This window comes from Peromyscus maniculatus, chromosome 8 (genome assembly GCF_049852395.1).
Source record: "Peromyscus maniculatus bairdii isolate BWxNUB_F1_BW_parent chromosome 8, HU_Pman_BW_mat_3.1, whole genome shotgun sequence".
Classification (NCBI taxonomy): Eukaryota; Metazoa; Chordata; class Mammalia; order Rodentia; family Cricetidae; genus Peromyscus; species Peromyscus maniculatus.
This window is the reverse complement of record NC_134859.1, coordinates 88,984,671-89,011,676: the sequence shown is the minus strand read 5'-3', so window position 1 is coordinate 89,011,676 and position 27,006 is coordinate 88,984,671. Positions and strand designations below refer to the sequence as shown.

The 27,006-nt window shown below is 50.4% G+C and overlaps 1 protein-coding gene across 1 annotated transcript; it reads left to right on the top strand.

Moving 5' to 3' along the window:
• On the top strand, positions 1-23,254 carry Meox1 (mesenchyme homeobox 1). The gene is made up of 3 exons (XM_006970626.4): positions 1-573; positions 20,205-20,377; positions 22,042-23,254. Exons 1-3 carry the CDS (start codon positions 111-113, stop codon positions 22,162-22,164), a joined length of 759 nt encoding a protein of 252 aa, XP_006970688.1. The 5' UTR covers positions 1-110; the 3' UTR covers positions 22,165-23,254.
• The last annotated feature ends 3,752 nt before the right edge of the window (positions 23,255-27,006 follow it).

Here is a 27,006-nt window from a genome sequence, read left to right as displayed (position 1 = left end):
CCATTCAACATTTTCCTCTACTGTTTAATTTTTTTTTTAATTACAAAACTCTGAACAGAGAAAGTGCAGTGCAAACCTTTGAACGGACTGAGGCAGGCAGCAGGCAGCAGATGGATCCCGTAGCCCACAGCTGCGTGAGGAACCCCCACCCCCCGGCCCCCGTCTGGGGCTGCCTTCGAAACCCCCACTCGGAAGGCAGCAGCGCTCCAGGGCTGTCCCATTATCCACCGACTCCGTTTTCCTTCCACCAAAAATCAGATTTCCCCGCGACAGCAGCGTACCCCGACTTCTCTGCTTCCTGCCTGGCAGCCACTCCTCACAGCCTGCCCCGGGCCGAGCGCATCTTCAATGAGCAACATCCTGCTTTCCCACAGACCCCTGACTGGCACTTCCCCATCTCTGAAGCTGGGCAAAGGCTCAACCCAGGCCCCGCTGGGAGCGCCAGAGAGATGGGGGCCGGTAGCCCAGGCCTGGTGGACGGCACCGGAGGATCGGGTGAGGACTACCTGGTACTTGGGAGCACTGCCAGTGAGTCGGAGAAGAAATCATCCAGAAGGAAAAAAGAGCGGTCAGGTAGGTGGTGGGAAGGACTCACCTTTCCTTTACTGCGTCACCCTGAGCAAGCTGTTTGCCCTCTCCGAGCCTAGGGACCCTTACTGTAAACTTCAAAAGGCATTGTCTAACTTACTCAAATGTACAAGGCGGCTTATACTGTAGGAGTTCTAGAACTCTCTGGTGGTGGGGATGGTATTTTTTTTCCTCCAGTATTTCTGGGTCTCTGCAAAGAATGTGTGTGAGAAAATGACTAATGGGTCAAGGAGGGTTTGGAGGGTGCACGGGATGGAGTCTCCGGGTTCACACTGGTGAGGGATGGAGTCTCCGGGTTCACACTGGTGAGGGATGGAGTCTCCGGGTTCACACTGGTGAGGGATGGAGTCTCCGGATTCACACTGGTGAGGTCTGCAGAGAACTCTTGCTGAGCTAGGCTGCCTCTGCCTCTGCACACAGAGACCACACTCGGGCAGCCTCCGAATGGTCCCAGAGCCATAGTGAAGCTTGTCATTCGGCCAGGATTGAGGCTTGGGAGTTAAGAGTGAGGCTGGGTCTCTGGGTGTCCACCCAGACCCAGGACCCTCTCTCGGGAGCCCAGAGGCAGAGGAGCAGGGCTGTGGCGGGGATGGGAGAGATGAGGGCCAGAGGGAGAGTGGGGTCTGCGGTAAACTGCCCAGAGGTATCACCGCACAGAGGTGGTGCCTGTACTTAGCGGACAGCTCACCTTGACAAGGCCTGCTGGGGCCTCAGAGAAGTCTGCGCTGCAAGGGCTTCTCTTTGGGGGCCACAGCAGCCTTGGAAAAGTCAGAGAGGCAGGTGGGTGGAGGCGAGGGCCAAGGCCAGCTATGGCAGGGATATAATAAATGAAGCCCCCAGAGGCTGGAGAAAGCATGCCTAGCTTCTCCTCATCTTCCCATAAGGCCCTCCCACCCCCTAGTCACCTTTTGTCTGGATCCCTGCCTCCTCTCCCACCTTGCCCAGAATGCACTGCCCCACCACCCTTACCCTCCTGATATCGAATACTCACTGACCTGAACATATAAAGGGCCTCTCGGGGCCTAATCAGAGGTGGGGTGGGGGGTGGGGGGCACTAATTGACAAAGGAGAACTTGCTGGGTTTCTCTTCGTAAGCCCCCTTTGACCTAGTGTACATATCAGGAGTATCCACCTTTTGCCTGAGCACAAGATCCTAGAAAAGAGGTCTTGTCTCTAGAGAGCTCAGGCTAAGAGGAAGGGGAGACCTGAAGGCTGTGTTCTGAGGGGTGCGTGGGGGGGGGGATGAAGGAAGGAAGTTACAAGTGGTGGGAGCTGCAGACAGTTTTTGAGTCCCACACATTTGAATGGGGACTGCAGGTTTTGTTGGTATCCCCATTCCGCACTGTGAAAAAGGAGACCGAGTTTGAGAGAACACTACAAGAACAGGGCCTGGTGGAACAAAACCGTAATCCCAGGACTCAGGAGACTGAGGCAGGAAGATCTTGAAGCCCAGGTTAGCCCGGACTTTTCTATTTGGGGGATGAAAGTCTCTTGTCTGGGAAATCAGACAAACCAGTCTTGGTCCTCTAAGAAGTAAAATGAGCCCCTGGATTCTAAACTCCAAACTCCACACCTTCAGGAGATTCCCCACCCAGTCTTCACATGGCATTTGATCCCAAGGCTTGAAGCTCCTTCTGGATGTACTGACAGTGGGTGGCCATGACCACAGTGCATCCTCATGGCTAAGGGGAGGGGCCCTTCAGAGCCCCAGTGGTTAAACCTGGCAGGTGGGATCAACCGTTCTGACTAACTCAACTGAGTGAGTGTTGGGATGGAGAGAGCAGGTGCCGGCCCCTCCCACCTAGGGCTACAGCTCTCTCCTTGGCAGTACCTGCCACTCTTGCCCCTCCAGTTCCGTTGACATCTAGAAGCATCTAGCCACTTTCCAGTAGACTGAGGGCCAAGGTTGTGGGGAAAGCAGCTGGGAGATTTCTGGACTTCCGCAAAGTCTCAGCAAAACCCAATGGACCCACCTTCTTCCCTTTTGGCAAGTAGCCAATAACAATGCTTTAGACAGGGAGCATCCACGTGGCTCATCAGAAAGTCAGTCCCTGACCCAGAAAGACCCCCCCCCTCGCTCATGGGGGGCCTTGGATCCCCCACTTGGGGCTCTCCCAGATCAGCAGTGGAAACAGACCGCAAGAGCAGGATGGTGAGCTGGCTTTCCCTCCATCCCATGTGGCTGGTCAGCAGGGAGATCTTTATTGCCCAGGTGCCTGTGTTGGAATTTAACTGCAGAGGAAGGAGGAGGCAGGAGGGTCAGCTTCCCAAGGGCCTCACCAGGGGGGATGTCACAGGCAAGGCTCACAACTGACTGCAGAATCTGGAAATCTCAAAAGAGACAAACCCGCGGAAAAGCCCCTGAGCCACCCCAGGGTCTGAAGTCAGGCCCCGATCCTCTAATTAATGCTTTTGTTATTGTTCATCACGGATTAACATAAGGGGCCTGGGAACCCAACCTAGAGCCTGGTACATGTCTGGCAAGGGTTCTACTGCTGAGCTACATCCCAAGATATTTAATTTTGATTGTTTTTGTTTTATTTTGTTGATTTGAGACAGGGTCTCAAATAAGCCAGATTGGCCTCAAACTCACTATATAGCCGAGGCTAGCCTTGAACCTCTTGATTCTCTGTCTCTACTTCCCAATGTACTCAAACATTATTTATCTTAATTGCTGGGGTTCAAGGTGCCTCATCCCAGTCCCCATGAGTCAGCCCAGGAAAGTCGACTAGCCTTGTCCACTGTGCTTCATGGTCAGGTAGATGGAAAGACAGGGTCATTGCAACTTCGGGAACGCTGTTACCTTCTTGCAGCCTCTACTTCCAGAGCTGAGAAATGGGAATGTAATGATGTCACTTACCACCTAGAGCAGCTGGATGGGTTGAGTACAGTGATCAGAAAATTTCACATTGCTTCTGGTGCATAATGAAAGTTCCATAGCAGCTGTGGCTGGTGTCGAGCCCATATTTCCTGAACTCAGCCTATAGAACAGTGGTTCTCACTCAACCTGTGGATCTCGACTACTTTGGGTGTTGAAGAATCGTTTTCGCAGGGGTCACCTAAGACCATCGGAAAACAAAGATATTTACATTACAATTCATCACAGTAGCAAAGTTACAGTTATGAAGAAGCAACGAAAAATAGTTGTATGGTTGGAGGTCACCACAGCATGAGGAACTGTACTAAAGGGTCACAGCGTTAGGAAAGTTGAGAACTGCTGCTTAAGAACATAGGATGAGGGCTGGTGGTGGAGCTCAGTGGGTAGAGCACCCAAGCATGCCTGGAGTCCCTCGGGGTTTGGTCCATACTTCATAAATAAGATGTCATAGTGAATGCCTGGAGGTGGAGGCAGGAGAATCAGAAGTTCAAAACGGTCCTTTGCTTGTTAGAGTTCCAGGCCAACCTGGGATGCATAAGACCCCCTCTTTTAAAAAAAAAAATGGTGGGAACAGTAGAATTAAATATGACAGATAACAGTGTCTCAGAAATTCCTGGGTCCGTGGGATATGTGAACTTCTTGCAATCTTTTTGTCCTAAACTCCAGTAGTGACCAATTAGCGCTTCAATCCGAGCTGTGGGGGGAAGGGTAGGGACGGGTGTTACTGTGTCTCACACTGGCTGGCCCAGGAGGCTCCAGCTTCGGACTCTGCGCCCATCTCCATCTCCAGCGCACCCCTACCCGCTACTCCCCGACCTTGCTCCCTTGGAAGCAGAAGCTGAGTCTCTGAGGAAGACGATCAAGAGAGCCGGGTGCCCCTCCCCCACCCCAAGAGGTCTCGGGAGACCCCGCAGCGCAGTCTTATCTTACCCATCCCAGCCCGGGCCCGGGGTGTTAAAGATCCCTACTGGCAGGGACAGCTGCGAAGCCACTGCGGTTTCCCCGTAAACTGTCAGGCTGCTACTGTAGTCGTCCTTAATTTATGGGAATGGGGGATTTCTCGGTGACTTCCTGACCGGGTTCAAGGGAAGGTTGCGTGTGACCAGCGCGGCTGCCCCGCTGCCTGGGAGCAGGACTCGGGCCCCGGGTCCCGACGCCCCCTCAATCGGCCAAGCAGCGCCTTTGTCAGACTCCAGCACCGAATTCTGTCCTCTGAGGTCTTCTCTCCAACGCCCCGCACAACTATCTATCCAAACCCTCTCTCTCTCTCTCTCTCTCTCTCTCTCTCTCTCTCTCTCTCTCTCTCTCTCTCTCTCTCTCTCTCTCTCTCTCTCCTCTCTCTCCTCTCTCTCCTCTCTCTCCTCTCTCTCCTCTCTCTCCTCTCTCTCCTCTCTCTCCTCTCTCTCCTCTCTCTCCTCTCTCTCCTCTCTCTCCTCTCTCTCCTCTCTCTCCTCTCTCTCTCTCTCTCTCTCTCTCTCTCTCTCTCTCTCTCTCTCTCTCTCTCTCTCTCCTCTCTCTCCCTCTCCATTTCTTCTGTTCTCTCCTCTTTTTCTCTTTTCACCTCCTCTGTCTTCTCTCTTTCTCCCTCGCCCCCTCTCCTCCTTCTCCTCCTCCCTTCCTACAGAGCCACACCTTGTGCTGGCCTCCCCACACATCCTGCCTGTTCCTCTTCCCTCCCTGACTTGGCCCTTTTGCCCTGGTGTTCCCCTTCCCCCGTCTACATATTTTAATTTCCAGCTCAAAGGCCACCCTTTCTGGTCGTACTTTCTCCCTGTTTAACGGCCGTGGCTCTAACTGTACACAGCATTATATCAACGAGAACAATAGTCAGAAAGCTTCAACTTCGCTGAGTGGGGTGGCCACACGTGAAACCCCAGCAGAACTGGGATGATAGAAGGATGGCAAAGTTGAGGCTAGCCTGAGCTAAGCAGAGAGAGCTGTCTCAGAACAAACAGGGACGCTTCAGACTGTCCTGTGGTTCTAGAGCCTGAGCCAATCTCCTGGCTGTTGCAACTTCACAAAGGGACTTGACTGAGATTTCTTTCCTTGTGGACGATCTTTTCAAAGTCCAAAACACACAACAGAAAAATCGGCATCTTTACAGTTTTGAGATGTCCTTTTGCAGCAGCCAACCACAGATCCACTGCTGTAGGACAGATTTCCAGAATAGTTTCATCGTGCAAAATGGAGCTTCCCTTTGGATCAGATGCCCCAAACTCCTGGCAGTGGCCTGCCTCTCAGAAAGAGCTTGGGAGTTATAGGTACCCCATGCGTGGACTCACGAAGCAGTGGTCTTTTTTTGTTACTGGCTTATTCCACTCTGTGGCCGGGACTCATATCGGGTCCATACTTCCTGAACCGGTTAGTCCTCAAGTTTCATTGACATTGTAGCACATGGCCAGGATGTCTTCCTTTTAAGACTGAGTAATATTCCGTTGTGTGTTTTTGTCATATTTCCCTTATCTGCTCATCTGTCGATAGACGTTTACCTCCATCACTAGGTGATTGTGAGTAATGCCTCAGGAAACATGTATATGTATCTCTTTGATCTTGTGTTTTCACTATTTTTTTTTTCATTTCAGATGTATACCCACAAGTGGAACTGTTGGGTCATATGGTTATTCTATGTTTAATTAAAAAAAAAAGATGTGTGTGTGTGTGTGTGTGTGTGTGTGTGTGTGTGTCTGTGTTTGTGCGCCTGTGCATGCATGCATGCATGTGCCTGTGTGTAAGGTAGCCAGAAGAAGGAGTTGGTTCCCTCAGACCTAGAGTTCCAGGCATTTGCAAAGTGCTCAGCTTGTTATCTGGCTGCTGGGGTCCAGACTTCAGTCCTCATGGCTGTGCAGCAAGTCTTTTTGTTTTGTTTTGTTTTGTTTTTTGTTTTGGTGTTTTGAGACAGGATTTCTCTGTGTAGTTTTGGTGTCTATCCTGGATCTTACTCTGTAGACCAGGCTGGCCTCCAACTCAGAGATCTGCCTGGCTCTGCCTCCCGAGTGCTGGGATTAAAGGCGTGCGCCACCACTGCCTGGCTATAGCGAGCACTCTTAGTTCCTGAGCCATCTCTCCAGCCCTATGTTTAATTTTCTGAGGACCTTCAGACTGCTTGTCATAGCAAGTGTGCCATTTTGCAGTCCCCTCGATAGTGCACATGAGAGTTTCGATTTCTTCACATCTTAGCCAACATTTCTGATTTTCTGGGTTTGTTTGTTTGCAGACCTCCCTCCCTGTGCATGGGGTGGGGCTGGAGGCACAGGCATGTCACAGAATGAGTGTGGATGCTGGAGGACAACTTGCTGGAGTCAGTTCTCTCCTTGACAGTGTAGGTCCAGGGGATGGAACTCGGGTCCTCAGGCTTGTCAGCAAGTGCTTCTACCCCAAGCCACCTCCCTCACCATGTTTTGTAGGTGGACTTTTCTGTCCCATCAGCCAGCTCTCAAATAACTACACAGAGATTTATTATTAATTATAAATGTTTGACCAATAGCTTAGGCTTGTTGCTAACCAGCCTCTTACATCTTAGACTAACCCATTTTTATTCTTTTACTTGCTGTCACATGGCTCATGGTTTGTTACCTCATTTTGTACATGTCCCATTTCCCCTGCATCTGACTGGCAACTCTGTCCTTCTTCTTCCCAGTGTTCACTCAGTCTGGCTCTCCTGCCCAACCTCTTCCTGCCTAGCTATTGGCCAGTTGGCTCTTTATTAAACCAGTGAGAGCAACACATCTTCACAGTGTACAAAAGGATTATTCCACAGCACTGGTTTTTTGTTTGTTTGTTTGTTTATTTTGCTTTCGTTGCCTATGTTTTGGGGGTTATGCCAAAGAAGACATGGCCAAATGCAAAGTCATTAAGATTTGCCCTCTACTTCCCCCAGGGAGTTTTATATTTCTAGGAGTTGCATTTAGGTCTTAACCCATCTTGTTCATTTTTATTTGGTGTGAGGTAAGGACTCAGCACCATTTTTTTTTCTTTCACTGTAGTAATTAAAAAAATTTTTTTACAGCCTGACCACAGTTTCCTTCCCTCCTCTCCTCTCAGATCCTCCCCTCCCCCACCTTCCTTCTGTCCCCCACATCAACTCCTCCTCCTCCTCTGTTTCTCTCCAGAAAAGGGCAGGCCTCCCATGGATATCAAACATGGCATATCAAGTTGCAGGAAGACTAGGTACCTCCCTTGTATTAAGGCTGGACAAAGCAACCCAGTAGGAGGAAAGGGTCCCTAAAGCAGGCAAAAGAGTCAGCCCTGCTCCCACTGTTAGGAGTCCCACAAGAAGACCAAGCTACACAACTATAACATATATGCAGAGGGTCTAAGTCAGTCCATGCAGGCTCCACAGCTGTTGGTCTAGAGTTCATGAGTTCCCACTAGCTTGGTTCAGTTGTCTCTGTAGATTTCCCCATCATGATCTTGACCCCCCTTGCTCATAGAATCCCTCTTCCCTGTCTTTGACTGGATTCCTAGAGCTTGACCTGGTGCTTGGCTGTGGATCTCTGCATCTGCTTCCATCAGTTACTGAATGAAGACTCTATGATGACAGTTAGGGTATTCACCAATCTGATTACTGGGGTAGGCCAGCTCAGGCACCCTCTCTACTATTGCTGGTAGTCTAAGCTGGGGTCATCCTTGTGGATTCCTGGGAACTTATCTAGCACCAGGTTTCTCCCTATTCCCACTATGTCTCCCTCTACCATGGTATCTCTTTCATTGCTCTCCCATTCTGTCCCTGTTCCAGCTCGACCATTCCCTTCCCTTATGTTCTCATTCCCCATCCCCTACCCTCTATTGCTCCGCTTCACCATCATTTTAGTTGGGAGATCTCATCTACTTCCTCTTTCCAGGGTGATCCACGTGTCCCTCTTAGGGTCCTCCTTGTTAGCTAGCTTCTCTGGAACTGTGGAAGCTAGCTAACAAGGAGGACCCTAAGATGAACATTTCTTCAAATGCTTCTCAGCCATTTGAGATTCCTCTGTTGAGAATTCTCTGTTTAGATCTGTATCTCATTTTTAAATTGGATTATTTGGTTTGTTGATGTCTAGATTCTTGAGTTCTTTATATATTTTGAAGATCAGCCCTCTGTCAGATGCGGGGCTGGTGAAGATCTTTTCCCATTCTGTAGGCTGCCGTTTTATCTTATTGACAATTGCCTTACAGATACTTCTCAATTTCACGAGGTCCCATTTATTAATTGTTGATCTTAGTGCCTGCACTGTTATGATTCTTCTGTTCTGCTCAGGAGGTTGTCTCCTGTGCCAGTTCATTAGAGGCTACTCCCCACTTTCTCTTCCATCAGGTTCAGTGTGTCTGGAGTTATGTTGAGGTCTGTGATCCACTTGGACTTGAATTTTGTGCAGGACGATAGATATGGATCTATTAGCATTCTTCTACATGTCGACATTCAGTGAGACCAGCACCATTTGTTGGAGATGCTTTCTTTTTTCTACTGTATAATTTTGTCTTCTTTGTCAAAAATCAGGATAGGTGTGTGGATGTATGTCTGGGTCTTCGATTACATTCCATTGATCAACCTGTCTGATTTAAGCCAATACCATGTGGTTTGTTTTACTATAGTCAGGAAGGGTGATACCTCTAGAAATTCTATTATTGTACAGGATTGTTTTAACTGTCCTTTCTCAGCCCATTTATTGTTTGTTTGTTTTGTTGTTTTTTGTTTGTTTGATTGGTTGGTTGGTTGGTTGGTTTTTCGAAACAGGGTTTCTCTATGTAGCTTTGACTGTCCTGGAACTCACTCTGTAGACCAGGTTGGCCTCGAACAGAGATCTGCCTGCATCTGCCTCCTGAGTGCTAAGATTAAAGGCGTGCACATTTATCATTTGTATATAGCAGGGCTACTGATTTTTTTTTGTTGTTGTTGTTAATATTGTATTCGGCCACCTCACTAAAGGTGTTTATCAGTTGTCAGAATTCCCTGGCAGAATTTTTGGGGTAGCTTATGTATACTACCATATCATCTGTAAATAGCGATACTTTGACTTCTTCCTTTCCAATTTGTATCCCCTTGATCTCCTTCAGTTATCTTGTTGCTCTAGCTAGAATGTCAAGTACTATATGGAATAGATATGGAGGGAGTGGACAGCTTTGTTTTATTCCTGATTCTAGTGGAATTTCAGTACCATTTGTGTGTGTGTGTGTGTGTCTGTGTCTGTGTGTCTGTGTGTGTGTGTGTGTCTGTGTCTGTGTGTGTGTGTGTCTGTGTGTGTGTCTGTCTGTGTGTGTGTCTCTGTGTGTGTCTGTGTTTGTGTGTCTGTGTGTGTGTGTCTGTGTGTGTGTGTGTGTCTGTGTGTGTGTGTCTCTCTCTCTCTCTGTGTGTGTGTCTGTGTGTGTGTGTGTGTGTGTGTGTGTGTGTACAGTCTCCCATTACCATTTGTTGCAGATCTGTCTATTATTTCCTGTTGTGCAGCCCTGGCCACCTATTGAGAATGAACTTCTGGCCTCTCTCCTCTTTCCCCTTCATCTGTATTTCAGTTGATTATCATACTTAATAATATGTTTTGAAATTAGGAGCCCAGGGTTCCCAGTTTTTCTTTCCTTCTGAAGATTATCATGACCATTTGGAGTCCTTTGACATTGCGTTTTCATAAGAATTTAAGTTTTGGGGGCTGGAGAGATGACGCAGAGGTTAGGAGCACTGGCTGCTCTTCCAGAGGACCCAGGTTCCATTCCCAGCCTTCACATGGAAGTTCACAACTGTAACTCCAGTTCCACAGGATCTGACACCCTCACACCAATACACAGAAAAATAAAGTTAAATACATTATTTTTTTAAACGTTCATGTTAAAAAAAAAAAGGAAGATTTTGTTTATGGTCCAAAATGTTATTGGGATTTTGACAGGGTTTAAATGGAATTTGCTGTAGGGCTCTGCATAGTGTGGACATTTTAGCAATATTGTCTTTTAGTCTGCGCACATGATGTCTTTTTGTTTATTCATGTTCAATTTCTTCCAGCAACATCTTGTGGCTTTCAGGATAGAGACCTTTGGTCTCTTTAGCTCAACTTATTCTGAAGTATTTTTAATGCTATTACTTTAATTTACCTTTTGGGTTGTTCATATACTTAGACACAAGTGACTTCTTGTATTCTCTTTTACAACTTTGATGAATTTATCAACTCTTAAGTTCTTGCTTGTGGGACCCGTAACATTTTCTACATGTAAGACTGTGGCACCTGTCAAGATAATTTTACCTTGCTCGGTTTTTTTTTTTTTTTTTTTTTTTTTAAAGATTTAAAACTTTCTACTTTTTGTGTATGGGTGTTTTTGTCTGTGTGTATTATCCATGTGCAGTGTCCGTGGAGGCCGGAAGAGGGAGTCCCTGGATCTGGAGTTACAGTTAGTTGTGAACCACCGTGTGGGTGCTGGGAACCGAACCCAGGACCTCTGAAAAGCAGCCAGTGCTTTTCACAGCTGTGTCATCTCTCCAGCCCCTCGTTTCACTCTTTCATTTCTTTTCTGGCCTGATGGCTCTGTCTGGGACTTCTGGTGCCAGGGTGCTGGAGGTGGCCTGGTGGGTTTCTTCACCTTAGTAGCTTTTGGAGCCTGTCCTGGAACTTGCTCTGTAGACCAGGCTGGCCTCGAACTTACAGAGATCCACCTGCCTCTGCCTCCTGAGTGCTGGGATTAAAGGCATGCGCCACCACCACCCGGCTATCTTTACCTTATTCTTGATCTTGGAGGGGAAGCTTGAGATTTTTCACCACTGAGTATGACACTAGCAGCGGACTTTTCATGTAGGGCCTTTATGGGGTTGAGGTCATCTCTATCTATCTATCTGTCTCTCTTCTTTTTTTCTTCCTTCCTTCCTTTCTTTTTTTCCAAGATAGGGTCTCATTGGGTAGCCCTGATTGTCCTGGAACTTGCACTGTAGACCAGGCTGGCCTGGAATCCACAAAGATCCACCTGGCTCTGCCTCCCTAGTGCTGGGATTAAAGTCGTGCACCACTCCTCCCAGCAGGAATTCTTTCTTGACCTCCCCTGTTGCAGGCTTGAACTGGGCCATATTCCTAGCTCCATGATGTCATCAACCCCAGGTGGCCTTGCATCCAGATGCCTGTGACTCTACACCTTCCCTCAAATAGAAAGATCTAGAAGGCCAAAAGGAGGTCAGATTCCTCTGTGAAGTCTTCCTGATGACGCGCGGCACACAGGAGGCACTATTTTAACATCCACTCAATTGAAGCCCAGCATTCATTCACTCCTTCATTCCTTCATTCACTCTTGATTGTCTTGCCCTCTCTCTGAGAGCATGCCACACTGCCTGGCAGGAAGGTTTCCATCCTGTGCCATGCATATCTAAAGTGCATCGGGACTCTGAAAGCCTCACTTAGAAGGGTGTTTTCAAAAGCAACAAACTTCAATCCCAAAACCAGGCCAGAATCGAGGTACATAGACATGTGGGCTGAGCTGACCGAAGGATCCCCCGTGGGGCAGGGGTTCAGATGAGCCAAAGCACCCTTCTCTCTGCACAGTCTCTCCCTGAGACAGGCTGCATCCTGGGTGACCATGGACAGTGACCTGAGCTCTGTGAGAGTCACTGCCATCTGCTCTCAGCCAGGCCCTCTGGGTTCTTGGTGCAGTGCCGGGCAGGGTGAGTGCTGAGGGACATACAGCTTTTGCCGCTCCTCTTATTCCATCTCAAACCCAGAACCCCCAGCAAGGAGAAGCCCTAGAGCCCTGCGTGGCCAGTGTGGGAGGAGAGAGCAACTTTATACTTTGCTAGTGTCCCTTGTCTCTTAGTTACTCGTCCTCTGAAAAACAGACCAGGGTCCAGATAGGCCCTCCAGCCTCGACCGTGTCTGAACTCAGAGGCCTGAGCGCAATTCTTGCACCTGCTCAGGCTCCTGACCATGCATAGTTGCAAAGTTCTAGAAAGAGTGAGTTTCTGCTGAGGTAGCAGAGTCTACCAATCATCTAAGACGGGACGGTCCAAAGAACCATTAGACCATGAAAAGGCCAGCCAAAGGACAACCTTAGGGCTGCCCACTGTCTGGGCGGGGTAGAACTCAGGGGCTGCCTGCCCACTGACCTGTCGCTCTGGCTTGAATAAACCAGGGACACCTGGGTGCAGGGAGGAGTGGCTGATTGAGAAGCAGGTCTTATGTTCCCTGCAGGCCTCAGAGGCAGCGCCTTACCCTAGCCTCCTCTTGGCCCCCACACCGGCCCTTCCTATCCATCTCTCTGCCTCTGGCCCAGATGCACGCCATCCTTGACTGCTTCATGGTATTTTCCTGTTCTCTTCCCTCTCCGTGTAAAGGAACCGTGTGGATAGCGGCCTGGGTCCTGAGGGCCACACTTTCTTCCGTGACAGCCAGTGATGACATCTAAAACTTAAAAACCCAAAGCCCAGCACTGCCTGTGCCTTCCCAGTTTATCTCAAAGGCTGTTCCCCAGACTGGGGGTGTAGCTCAGTGATAAAATGCTCACCTAGATTGTGAGGACCTGGGCCTGCTCTCTAGAAACATATTTGGGGGGGTGTAGGGGTGGACACACACATATCCATTTTCACACACACACACACACACACACACACACACACACACACACACACGCTGATGCTCCCACCTCCTTCTCCACCCCTCCCCCTCATGCACCCCGCTTTCAGCTCACTGCACCTTGGACCCGTCTATAATTCCCCGGCCCCTCCTGGCCTGGTCCTCCTCTCTCCATCAATACTGCCCACCCTCACTGCTCCACCCCAGCAGGGACTCTCAGTGAAGACTCCCCTGGTTGACATTCCTGTTCCAGAAGGACCCAGGGCCCCCTCCCTGCTGTAAATTCCCTGGCACCTGCAGGACCATGGTGGGGTCTAGACACTGGATGGTGTAGCACCTGGTGAAAAGGTCAAGCCGAGCTCAGGGGACAGGCAGGTCCCAGATGTGAGCATCCAACTGGCCTCTCTCTGTCTGTGTCTGATTCCTGCCTGCCTCAGGGGACTTTCCATTCTCCTTCTGCAGCTAAAGGTGTCAGACCCGAGGAGTGTGCAAAGTATCAGCCTCAAGACAGCTCAGGAAACCACAGACTCCTCTTTCAGGGGCTTGCCAAGGTATCACCCCAAATAGATCTTCCTCTCTCCTCCCTGGGGTGTCCCAGTGAGACAGACCAAGGTCCTGACCCAGACATTGTTCCCAGAGCACCTTGAAGTACAGTCTATATACTCATCATTCCCTGAGGTAGTGTGACAAATAGCTGTTGCCTTAAACTGACCCCATGTCCCTTAGCAAGCCATGTGGTCTCTGGGTCTTAATCTCGTTATCTGTTCAATGGGTTCATGTGTACTTTCCTGCCACACAGAATAACTAACAGGAGAGGCTGGGATGTGGTTCAGTGGGAAAGTACTTGCCTAGTGTATGAGCTCTGGGTTCTGTCCATAGCACTACAAAAGAAAAAAATAATAATCCTAGTGAGAGGCTGTAACAGGAAGCAGGCTGATCTCTGTGTAAACGACCTCCTATGGAGGAGCCCTGAGTTCTGGGCCCATTCGACCACTAGGTTGCTGTGTGTCTACAGGCAGGTCCCTTGCCAACCCTCTGCTCAGCTGTAAAATCAGCAAAGGACGTAAGGGCATCCCTGAGTCCCCTTTTCTTCCTGCTCCACCATTCTGTGATCCAGGTGTTGATTTAAAAGCCCAGACGTTTCTGTCTGATAGAAAGAAATGCTTTATTCACCGCAAAATGCTGTTTGAGTCTAGAGCACCATGTGTTCTGCCCGGCCTGTTAGAAATGATGCAAAACGGTGCGGTAGAGTTGGAGAGCAGAGATACAGCACTCCAGAGAGGCGGGTTCCACTGAGTCTGCCTGAGCCTCTCTGTCACCCTGATATGGCTGTCCGCTAACTTTAGGAAACGCTGCCAGGTCTGACAGCTACTGCCGAAATGATGTAAAAGCCCCCAGTGGGAACCACAATCACACATACATCCTGTCTGCATTTCTCTGGGCACTATTGAGTATCCCCTTGTGGTCCTGCTTGATCCGAGGGCTGTGCAGTACCGGGGGTGGGGGCAGCTCCTCACTAACCACAGAGGAAGTCATCAGTGTGTTCACCTCCTCCCTACACAGACCCGAACAGAGCACGGTTACTCTGCCATGGTGCCTGGAAGCCTGAGTCCCATAGAAGGCTCACGCAATAGGCAGCTGAGGGTGGCCACAGCTGCTGACCTACTGAAAAGACGTGAAAACGGGAAAGATGCACTGCAAAGACAGATGTTCAAAAGACATCCTTAGCTCGTGCCTGTAATTCCCATTCTTGGGAAGCTGAGGCAGAAGGTTCAACATAAATGTAAGGACAGTTTGAGATACATAGTGAGTTCTGGGACAGCCCATCCCCTGTCTTGAGGAAGGAAGGAAGGAAGGAAGGAAGGAAGGAAGGGAGGGAGGGAGGGAGGGAGGGAGGGAGGGAGGGAGGAAGGAAGGAAGGAAGGCAGAGAGGATGGGCAGGTAGGTAGGCAGGCAGGCATGCATCCTTCGTACACAGATCTGGGGATGTGGTACCCTCTGATCTCCTTCTCTAGGTCTGTGGAATCATCTTTCAAACATCACGTCCAACAGGGTGTCTCCTGCCGGTTCTTTCAGTCAGGCTCAACTGTGTGCCATTTGCCAAGCGCCATCCAACGGGCTAACACGTCACCAGTCTCATTTTGCCTTCCGAGCAGCCTTATGCTCATGACGGGTATAACTATTCTTGCCTTGCAAATGAGGAAACTGAGGCTTGGAGAACTGCAGGGAGACTCTGCTGAGGTCAGGAAGCTCCTCTCTGAGGCCAGTACCTGCAGGTGGCAAGACCCAGGCTCTCCAAAGGGTTTTCCGATGCCTCTGCCAACACAGTTCCCCTCCACTCCCCTCCCCTGGGCCAGGGACAGGAGCTCTGCACATGGAAGAGAAACTCCCTGGGGCATTCTGATCTTTGGGCTGAGGGCCATGGAAAGATGAGAGGGGGCTTTGTGGGCAAACAATGAGCAGACCATCAGCTGTGACTCAAGGGAACAGGGGGGACGAGCTAAAACAAGAGTGTCCAAGGCTGGAAGGGCCTCCAGTTCCTCCGGGCCAGTGAGGAAAAGCAAAAGAATTAGGGGAAGCCGGGGAGGGTGTTGGGCTCACGGCTTGGGAGAGAACTCTGACATCACTTCTTCATGGGGATGAGGATCCCATCTAATCCTATCACTTTATACACGGGGAGACAGATCCAGAAAGTGGAGGGGCAGGAGACTCTCAGTAGAGACACACTTCATAGGGGCTGGAGAGATGGATTAGGGCTTATGAGCACTGGCTGCTCTTCCAGAGGACCAGGGCTCATTTCCTAGCACCTATATGGAGGCTCACACCCTTCTGTAACTCCAGTTCCAGGGCATCTCATGCCCTCTTCTGGCCTCCTCTGGCATCAGGCACACACACGGCGCACAAACATACATACAGGCAAAACACCCACATACATAACCTTAAAAAAATAAATGAACGATGTACTCTGTGGTCAGGGCGCGTGAGTTCCTTGATTGCAGTACTGTGCACCTGAACTGTGTGTGGATCTCAGGCAGGAAGAGTCAGGGAAGTCCTCACTATCTTGTCTTGATAAAATGTTGCAGGCTTTTTCATACTGTTGCAACACAAATTCCCTCTCCCATTTCCCAGCTCCTTCTCCGACTTCTGGCCATCTCATCATTTGCGATAGGGACAAGAGTTTGTCCCACTCTGGGAAGTTGATGAGGGACACAAGTGTCCCTGTTGTAGGAGGAATGTTGTATTGAAATGTCACAATCCAAATCAGGACAGTGAGATGCAGGAGATAGGCTGTCTCCATGGCAATCTGTCCACAGCCGGCTGCAGAGGGCCCCCTCCCTTTCTCCCAGTTCTTCTTTCTAGAGAGGATTGTGTTCAGGACTTAGGGGCATAAGGCGTTGTTCTGTGAGGTGTGGTAGGGCAGCTCTGCACACGGAGGCAGGCCTGGGAGAAGAGGCAGGTGGATATGGATGGAAACCCCAAAGTGGGGCCCCGGGGAACCATAGAGGTGGAGACAGGCTATGTCCCATTTCCAGGCCCTGCCTGGGGGCATCCAGCCTGAAGATGGAGACTCTGACGTCATGGTTGAGAACCGTGACTTTAGTCAGGTGGATCTGGATTCAGATCTCTCTTTTCTCACGTAAACACAGTTGGGTAAGCTCCTAGGCCTCTGTTGAGCTTCCTCCCTCTACCCAGGAGTAGTTTAAACAGATGCCTCCTATCCACCAGGCAGTAGTCACAACCCCGAGAGAGAGCGTTAGCCAGAGGATCCAAGCTAATCCACACGACCATGCCAAGAAACAGGGGTGATCAGAGGAGCCACTGGCAGTGGGGTTTTGGTGAGGATCGAGGATCTGGTTGCAGAGAGCATGCCAGTGGTTAGCCACACCTGGCAGCGCGTGTAATTCCGGAACAGAGAGGGTTGAAGCAAGAGAATCATAATTTTGAGGAAAGCCCGGGACATCATGAATTGACTCTGTCTGAAAAAAAAAAAAAGAAAGAATGGAAGAGAAAAAACCAGCTGTCACTAATCCCATCCCAGAGTTTTCAATGGCATCTCATGGGATTGAAACATTGGAACAATCAATATCTTGATATTTGCCCTGTAACTTAGGTTTTAAGAGCATTCCCACACACATTAGCTTATCCGGGTCTTCCCGAAGACTCCGGTGTTGTTTTGATATTAGCCTTGGCAAGCCTGGCCTGGTGGTGCCTTGACTTACAGACCCACCACTTGGGAAGTGGAGGCAGGAAGATGAGTTGTTGAAGGTCATCTTCCACCGCCTATCAAGCTTGAGGCTAGCCCAAACGACATGAAATTCTGTCTTTAAAAAAAAAAATTAGCTTTGCAACTAGGTGCTTTATTTTCTCCAATTTCTTGGAAAAGAAGAGAGTGGAGACTGAATCCGCAGTAAAAGTCCCCTGGCTTATCCGCTCCCGCAGCTGTGACAAGGAGGGGCTGGGAAACACCGTGGGGCCCCCGGGACAGGAGTTTGTGGACACCGTGAATCTCAGTGGTTCCCGGGCTTCCTGGCCTCAACCGGGTCAGATGTGCTCCGGGGAGGCCTTCGCATCCGCTGCGTGACCGACCCTCCCGGGCCCGCCGCCAGGAGGGTTAGTGGCGCTGGCAGCCGCCAAGGCCGAAGGACTCCTAGGGGACCGGCCCCGGGACTACACGTCCTTCCCGTCCAGCCCACGCTCCGGCATCCGGGCGGGGTCTGGGCCCGCCTTCCCCGGCCTTGAGCCGGCGGCCACTGGGCAGAGAGCCGGTGGCCGGCTCGTCCCCTCCCCTAGCCTGGGAGGGGGGGCGTCCCATCACGGACCCCATGGAGAGTTGAGCCACAAGTACCCTCCCCCACCCCACTCCCTGGCCTTCCAGTCGCCCTCCTGAGCGTTTCTCTCAGGCAGCAGGATGATGAGAAGACAGCTGAAGAAACTGAGGTACAAACAGGTTGCCTGAGAAGGGAAGCAGCCAGGACCAGAGTTGCAAACTGGATCTCGGGGTTCAAGTGGGGTCCCCAGCCATCTCCACAAGCTGGCCTCCCAGCTGAGGATCTGAACGATTTCCCTTGCCTGACTCATGGGCCTGCATCCTTCCACGCACATACCCTGCAGGAGGCTTAGGCTCAAGGCTCTCAGGACCGAGGACCTCAGCTAGGTGGGGGCCGATTCTCTCGAGAGAATGAACGTAGATAGGGCTCAGCTCACAGAAAGCGTATTTCCTGACCCCAGGTCTCCAAGACTAAAAAGAGGCATGGAAGAGAAAGCCCGATGAGTTACGTGCCCCTCCCCAGGCAGGAACAGTTCCTGGGGCAGTTGCCTGTCCAACGTTGTCAATTGTTAGTTAATTGTGCGGGTGTGTTAGTCCCCTGCCTGTGGCCTCTCTGCCACTGCCGCTGCTAAGGGAGAGGCACAGCCGCCTGCTCTTGAAAAAAAAAGTGACGTTTCATCCTAGAGTGGGTCTCTCCTAGCTGCACCAGACTTCACAGCTTGTGAACTCTTCAAAGACATCTCATATCGGGACGGTGTATGAACCAAACCGCCCGGGTCTGAGCCCTGCCTCCCCTGCTTCGCCGTTAGGCAAAGCTGTTCCTGTCTGGTCTGTGAAGTATGGTCAATGCTGAAACCACTCGGTTGGGTTAGTGTGGAGAGGAAGAGGCAAATGCAGGTGGACACTGTTTCCTGGCCCTGTCACGGGTTAGGACTGAGCCCCGGTATCTAACGGAAGCCCCAGGGTTCCAGAAGGTTCTCCAGACTTGGCCTTCTAGGGCAGACTCCAGTGTGTGTGAGACCAGCTTCCCTGTCATGGCGATGCTGCTGGGGCCTGGGGACACCCCAACAATCTGCTCTTAAAGCAGTGGTGTATACCCTTGACCCTGCGGGGGGGTGGAGGCAGAGGGGGGGCGAGGCTGGGTGGGTGACGGTTCAGTTGACAAAGTGCTTGTTGTACAAGAACAATGACCTGAGTTCAAGTCCCAGTACCCATGTTTGGGGGGGGGGAGATTCTGGCCAGATGGTGGTGGCTCATGCCTTTAATCCCAAGCACTCTGGGGGACAAGGCAGGTGGTCTCTGTGAGTTCGAGGTCAGCCTGGTCTACAGAGTGAGCTCCAGGACAGCCAGAGCTGTTACACAGAGAAACCCTGTCTCGGAAACAAACAAACAAAAATTCTAGACAAAGTGATGAATGCCTGTAATGTTAGGACTGAGCAGGTAGAGGAGACAGGCCGATTCCTGGGGCTTACTGGTCAACCAGTCTAGGCAAATTGGTTAGTTCCAGGTTCAGTGAAGGACCCTGTCTCCAAAAATAAGATAGAGGGCCAGTGAGATGGCTCAGGGGATAAGGCACTTATGGAAGAGCCCAATGGTCTACGTTCAGCCTCTGGAACCACACAGTGAATGGAGAGGACCAACTCCCAAGAGTTGTCCTCTGACTCCCTCCCACACACTAAATAAACATCTGCTGTTTTAAAGCTGAACATAGAGAGTGACAGAGAAAGACAGCCAATGTTGACCACTGGCCTCCATGCACACGCATACACGTGCACACACACACACAAAGGTTGCTGAGTTTCCCATCCTACTTGTGTGAGTTTCGGCTGTAACAGTGATTTCTATTTCACACAAGTTTTCAGTGGAAGCTGCTGCTGCTGCTGCAGGTCCCATGGCCGGCAGTTTCTGGTGGACAGTGATTTCTGTTTCACACACATTTTCATCAAAGCTGTTGCTGCAGGTCCTGTGGCCGGCAGCTCTCCCCTTCCTGTCTCACTGCTGAGTGCCTTGACCAGACCAGGCATGGGCCCCAGGGCCAGAATACCCAATACCCAGAATGCCCTGGCAAGGCTGCAGGGTACCCCTCAGCCACACCTCCATCCCTGGGAACTTAAAGAATTTGTCTTGGAGTGCAGGGCCCCTCAAGCTGCAGGCTACTGAGGCCTTCCTGGAGGCAGGCTGGAGCCAGGGACTTTAAACAGCGGGACAGAGCCTTCAGGTGCCTTGGGAAGGAAAAATCTGGGTGGGTGGGGGGATTGCTGAGTGCTCCTGGGACTGAAAACACTTCTTGGCCCTCTTAAGGACAAGATGCCAGAAGGATGAGGAACACCAGAGCTTTTCAGTGTATTTTAAATGAGAGATGCCAGAGAATGCTGCCCAGCTGTTTGCGGACTAATGGGAGGGAACTGAGCCCCCCCTCGGCTCACTCATGTCTCCCCCATTTGGGGCCTTCTCTTCACAGACAACCAGGAGAATGGAGGAAAGCCAGAAGGAGGCAGCAAGGCCCGGAAGGAAAGGACCGCCTTCACCAAGGAGCAGCTGCGGGAGCTGGAGGCTGAGTTCGCCCACCATAACTACCTGACCAGGCTCCGAAGATATGAGATCGCAGTCAACCTGGACCTTTCAGAGCGGCAGGTGGGGCCCATGGCTTGTCAGTGTTCCACTGCTGTCTGCTCACCTCCTTCCCATCGCCCTTGTCTGGACCCCCTTCCTGTCCTCTACCCAGCCATGGTTCTCAACCACAGCTGCACCTGACAATAAACCATCCCGGGGAGAATTAGCTGAGTCCCACCCATGGAGACGACTGTAATTGGTCTGGGATGGAGTCTGAGCAGCCCAGGTTTCCGAAGGTCCCCCGGGGTACTTCTCATGGGAACAAGGATTAGAACATCTGAGATCTGTGGCCGGGCAGTGGTGGCGAACGCCTTTAATCCCAGCACTCGGGAGGCAGAGCCAGGTGGATCTCTGTGAGTTCGAGGCCAGCCTGGGCTACCAAGTGAGCTCCAGGAAAGGCGCAAAGCTACGCAGAGAAACCCTGTCTCGAAAAACCAAAAAAAAAAAAAAAAAAAAAAAAAAAAGAACATCTGAGATCTGATTTCCCCCAAACTTGAACCCGTGTTTGCCTCTGATTCACCCAGGCAACTGTTTAAATGGGGATTCTGAAAGCCAGGTGTTGGGCCTCCCACCTGTAAACTCAGCACCTGAAAGGTAGAGGCAGGAGTATTGTGAGTTCAAGGCCACCCAGGGCTACATAGTGAGCTGAGGACAGCCTAAGGAACTGTCTTCAAAGAAATCGAAAGATGGGCTAGGGATGTAGCTCACTGGTAGTGTTTGCTTAGCATGCAGGAAGCCCTGGGTTAATCGCCACACCACAAACAGGGCATGGTATCATGTCTGTAATCTCAGCACACTGGGGAGGCTGAGGTCAGAGGACCATAAATTCAAGGCCATCCTTAGCTACATAGTGAGTTTGAGGCCAGCCTGGGCTACATGAGACCCAATTTTTTAAAAAGATAAAACAAAATGCAGATTCCAGGGAACAATTTTGCAGTAATAATGAGTGGGACTGGGAACCTGCATCTGAATTAAGTTCTCAGGTGTAGTAGATTTGCAACTGGGTCCTGGAACACTGAGGGAGAGTTCTCTGGCCCTTGGCTTGGGCATTTCCTTGAAGCATCACACCTGCTTTTGTGTGCCATAACAGTGGTAATAACAACATTTAATAGCAGTCTTCAGCTGCTGGAGTGCTCTGCAAGAATGTTGGGTTTGGAATCAGACGCTTAGAATCAAATCTTGCCTCTGCCGCATCCTGGCCCCTGTGACCTCCGGGTTTCCATCTCTGCAATAGGATCATAAACCCAATGTCATGTGATAATGAAGGTCAGAGCCTTTAAAACGTGTTGATCAGAGCTACGGAAAGTCAAAGGTGATTTATCAATGTGCTGAAGGATGAGGCTGGCGGTCCTGTTCTCAGTTCTTTGGGGAGTAGAGACTGAGAGACTGGGGGGCCCATTGTGGAGGAGCAGACAGGGAGCGTAGAAGAAAGGACAATGTAGAGTGATTTTCAGAGACTCCCCACCGCCACCCCACCTGACATCTGGAGGGCCAGGCAGGCCTCCTTCCGGGCAGATCTGCCTGTTCTCCCTCCCCTCCCACTCCCTGGATCCTTGGGGGATGGAGAGCAACAGGTGAGGGCTCCAGATCCTGGACCCACTCAGCATGAGCAACAGCACTGTGAGGGGTCACCCTGGCCCCGGAGTGACCCTGGAGTGACCCTACTCCTCTGCTTCCTCCCCCAGGTCAAAGTGTGGTTCCAGAACCGGAGAATGAAGTGGAAGCGTGTGAAGGGGGGTCAGCCTGTGTCCCCTCATGAGCAGGACCCAGAGGACGGGGACTCCGCAGCTTCTCCAACTTCAGAGTGAGATGCGCCAAAGACCAAAAAGCCAAGGAAGACTGAACCCCCTTTCCTCCACCCTCCACCTAGTCCCACGATCACCTCTTCCGGACCGACCCTGAGGAGCCTCTGCACACCTTACGACTCTTAGATGTGGAATTACCCAGTGTGTGTGAGCCTTGAATTCCCCAGAGGTTGTAACCCCTCCCCCAGGGCTTCAGCCTCCCACACTCTCCTGGACTCCGCTATACCTGCTGGTCTGGGAAGATCTAGAAACAGCATCGGGGGCACTCTTTTTCTGGGTCTCTTGGCGGCTCCCCACACATCCTGCCATCCCTCTCCTCCACCAAGGTCTCCTCTGGGTCTGGCCCCCATCTGGATTGTGCAGAATCCCTTCCTTGGTTCCAGCTGGTGACTTGTGAAAGCAAAACCCTCTCCAGATGTTCACACCATTGAGCTGGAGGCTAGAAAGTGGCTCCTGTATCTGAGGATGGAGAAGATAGCATAAAAGCTGGTGGACGAGGACCGACCCAGACACGTGGACCTCTGGAGTAGAAGGTTCTCAGGCTGCAGCATCCTGTGGACTCTCTACAAACCAGGACAGGAAAACCATCCCCCTTCCTCCTTGGGATGCATTTTGGCCTATCCTGTGTGTTCCCCAAAGGCAGTTTTGTGAGAACTCCCAGGTTCACACACATGTGCAGTTCACACACCCGTCTTCTAAGGCTGCTGCTGCTTCAAGGTTTGGTGGGCAAAGAGCCTCCGGCAACAGCAGCCTTGGAAGAGACCCCTGTGTGCCTCAGTATTAGATGCTGGGCCTCCCAGTCCCTGCTGATGTTGCAGAAGGAGGCCAGCAAGTATTTTAATTTCTTGCATGTAGATTTGGTCATGGATGCTTAAAAAACAACCCAAGTCCCTCCCCCTCCCCCCTCCCCCGCCCCTCCATAAAGACAAAAGCTTGGAAAATGATTGTCAAATGGATTGGCAGGTTAGAGCATGTATCATTTATCCCTAAAGCATACTTCAGATTTTTTTCCCTAAGATTACATCAAGCTAATTGTGCAAGGTCAATTCAATTTGTAAAAAAACTCTCAAAGAAATAAATCAATGAAAAATGCAAGGTTTCTGGCCTTTTTCTTTATAGAATGTGGAGTCATGGCTCTCATGTGTAATGCTGATCCTCATCTAATGATTACCCAGAATGTGTCTAGAAAAGGAAAGAGAGAAGGGAGAGAAGTCACTTAGACCAAAGTACCCTCCCGCAGGTTCTTCAAAAGGTGGGTGCCGGGCTGGAGGGATGGCTCAGTGACTAGGAGCACTTGCTGATCTTTCAGAGGTCAGAGTTCAGTTCCCAGGGGGATCTGACATCGTCTTGTACTGTCTATGGGCACCGCACCCAAATGTGTATATTCTCTCTCTCTCTCTCTCTCTCTCTCTCTCTCTCTCTCCCCTCTCTCTCTGTCTCTGTCTCTCTGTGTGTCTCTCTGTCTCTCTCTGTCTCTGTCTCTCTGTGTCTCTCTCTGTGTCTCTCTGTCTCTGTCTCTCTCCTCTCTCTGAATAAATAAATGTAATTTAAACATCTGTTCAAACTGGGGCTGGGGAGACAGCTCGAGCTAGCCTACTTGATGATTTTCCAGACAGTGAGAGACTTAGTTGAAGGAAAGAAAAAAAAAGTGGCGCCGGAGAGATGGCTCAGTGGTTAGGAACACTGGCTGCTCTTCCAGAGGACCCAAATTTGATTTCCAACACCCACATCATGGCTCACAACCATTTGTGACTCCAATTCCAGGGGACCCGACACCTCCTCTGGCCTCCTTGAGTTCCAGGCACTGAAGTGGTGTGTATACATACACGCAGGCAAAGCACCCGTACACGTAATATAAACATTTAAAAAAATTTAAATGGACAGTGTCCAGAAAATGACACCAGAGGTTATCCTGGGGCTTCCACATGCATGTGCACACAAATGCATGTGCACCCACACGTGTTCACATGCATGCACCTGAACAAGCACAGAGAAGAATTGGAAACAGGACTGGTGAGCTGGCTCAGTGAGTAAAAGCCCTTGCCACCCAGCCTGACAACCTGCGTTTGGTCCCCAAGACCCACATCGAAAGAGGGATCTGACTCCTGCAAGTTGACCTCTGCCCTCCACACAGGCACCATGCACACACACATATACATACATACATACATAAATGTAATTTAAAAAATTATAATTGTGTGAAGGTGGGCCAACTGCTTTTCAGTCAGAAGGCAATGCCCAACATTAGCCAACAACATTCATTTCTGAAACAGAAAAAAAATCCTTCAGTGTGAGAGTTGTAATTCCTCAAAAACTCCCACAGTGACTAAATCTACTGAGTCTGGCAGTGAAATGAATGCTCGCATATACATCACACAAATGCTCTCCGGGTTCTTTTGCACACTCCCTGCACCTGTCCGCCTCCCCATCATTTGATCGATCAACGCAGGGTGAACTGATTGGTCAATGCTGGGGCCAATTGCTCTTCATGCTGGTAAAACTGTCCACCAACTGGGTACGCTGGCACTTCCCTGTAATCCCAGCACTTGGGAGGCTGAGGCAGGAGGATAAGAGGATCAGGAGTTCAAGGCCAGCCTTAGCTACATCAAGAGTTTGAGGCTAGGTGGGCTACTTAAGAACCTCAGAGAGAGACACAGACAGAGAGAGAGACAGAGAGAGAGAGAGAGAGAGAGAGAGAGAGAGAGAGAGAGAGAGAGAGAATAAAATCCCTCTGCTGTCTCTTAATAGCAAAGATGTGCCGGGGAAGCAAGGCCACCCCTGGTGACTCTTTTTTTGTTTTGTTTTGCTTTGTTTTTTGAGACAGGGTCTCTATGTGTAGCTTTGGAGCCTTTCCTGGAACTCACTCTGTAGCCCAGGCTGTCTCAAACTCAGAGATGTGCCTGCCTCTACTTCCCAAGTGCTGGAATTAAAGGCTTGTGCCACCACTGCCCAGCCCCTGGTGACTCGGTAATGGCAGCCACTGACTGTGGCCAGAGTTGGTGAAACCATAGGAATCCAAACAACTGAGAATTTGCAAATGGTACCTTTTTAATAATGACTTTTTTGTCCTTGGGAAAGCATCTGGGACAAGCAAGTGTATGTCTGTCCTTCTGAGAGAGGCGGAGAGATGAGAGAGTGGTGAAGGAAGAGAAGAATCCACTTCCAAATGAGAGCCCCTCAAGGGACTCGGGGCTTCAGAATGCTGCCCACCCTCGGCCTTTCTGACAGCACCTCTACCCGTAAGAAAACCGGTGTCGCGTGTGAATCCTCTCTGCCTGTCCAGACCCCAAGTAACCAAGTGACCTAAGCAGGTTTCTCTAGAGGAACTGAACCCATTATGTGTGCGTGTGCGTGTGCGTGTGCGTGTGTGTGTGTGTGTGTGTGTGTGTGTGTGTGTGTGTGTGTGTATGTGTGTGTGTGTGTGTGAGAGAGAGACAGACAGAGACAGACAGAGACAGAGACAGAGAGAAAATGGGATTTATCAGATTAAAACTAAAGGAGTGGAGTAGTCTAGCTATGGCCTCAGTATGCTGGAGAGACTGAGAACCCCGTAGTTACCCAGTCCACAAAAGTCTTCCTCTGAAGGCACAGAATATTCATTCAGTTCATGAAAGACTGAACTGATGTCAGGAGAGAATGGCGGCGGTGGCGGCGGCGGCGGCGGCGGCGGCGGAGGCGGAGGCAGCGGCGGAAGCAGCAATAGACACGCTCAGCCAGGCAACATGCCCCGCCCTGCCTTTTTATATCTGGTCTATCTTTGAAGGGGCTGCCCGTTCTTAGGGTGGGTCATCTCACCTCAGTCAGTTCTCTTTGGAAACTCGCTCACAGACGTGCCTTGTGTTCTCTAGATGATTCCAGATCCCAGCAAGTTGACAATCAAGATAAGCCCTGGCTTATCTTACGTGACTTGGATCTCTACGTTTGCATGGAAATCTTGTCCATTAAGAGCTATGTGTTCTCCAGCCATGCAGAGGAGCATGTGGCAGCTAAGCATCCCTTCCCATCACTAATGAGGCAAGTGTACTCCCTGGGCCACCTCCCATGTTCCTTTGTCCCCTGGATGTCCTCAAATCCATTTTCCCACAAACCCTGAACCTATTCATATTTTTACACACCTTCAAAATGATTTCAAACGCACATCCCAAGCTAACGCTGCTATGCCATCCACAGCGGCCCTTCATCTGTGACTTCCTGTGTCATGTCTGTGCATTTATGGCCACCGTTTCAATCTATCATTCTTCTATTGGTGGGGGAGATAATGTATTTCTCTGACCATTTTATTCCTAGCTAGTAGTGAGATGCCTGAAACATATTGCATCAAAATGTAGTAATCGAATAGATGGATAGACAAACAGATGGATAAATGAATAGATGATAGATGGACAAACTGTATATGAATGGACAGATGGATAGACAAACAGGTGGAGGGACAGACGGGTAGATAGATAAACCAATGGATGAACAGACAGAAGGATGGATAGGTGGAAAAATGGATGGGTAAGTGGCTGAGTGGCTGAATGGATGGAGAAACTGTTAAATTGTGGTATTGCCTGGCTTCTTGGCTCCAAGACAAATAGACCACTAACTGGAAGCTCTGACCTGAAGGTTAGTTAGATGATGAGACACAGTCCAGGCCTTCAGGGATCACAAATCTGGCAGGCCATGACCTTGACAAGGGGACACCACCCTGATTCTACAGCTCAGGAGAACTCTCTCTTGCTGTGGTCATAAGACCGAGATTCTTTGCCAATCACTCACCTTCCCAGCCCTCTCTGAATCTAGGACAAGACTTTTTACCTCTGACCTATATTTGGCAAAGAATCGGCTTCCAGGGCCTGACCCCTG

Excerpts from the sequence above, each read along its gene's own strand:
- Meox1 (XM_006970626.4), top strand. The coding sequence starts at position 111 with ATGGATCCCGTAGCCCACAGCTGCGTGAGGAACCCCCACCCCCCGGCC. Across the intron at positions 574-20,204 it reads AAGGAAAAAAGAGCGGTCAG|ACAACCAGGAGAATGGAGGA; the intron begins GTAGGTGGTGGG and ends TTCTCTTCACAG. Across the intron at positions 20,378-22,041 it reads TGGACCTTTCAGAGCGGCAG|GTCAAAGTGTGGTTCCAGAA; the intron begins GTGGGGCCCATG and ends TTCCTCCCCCAG.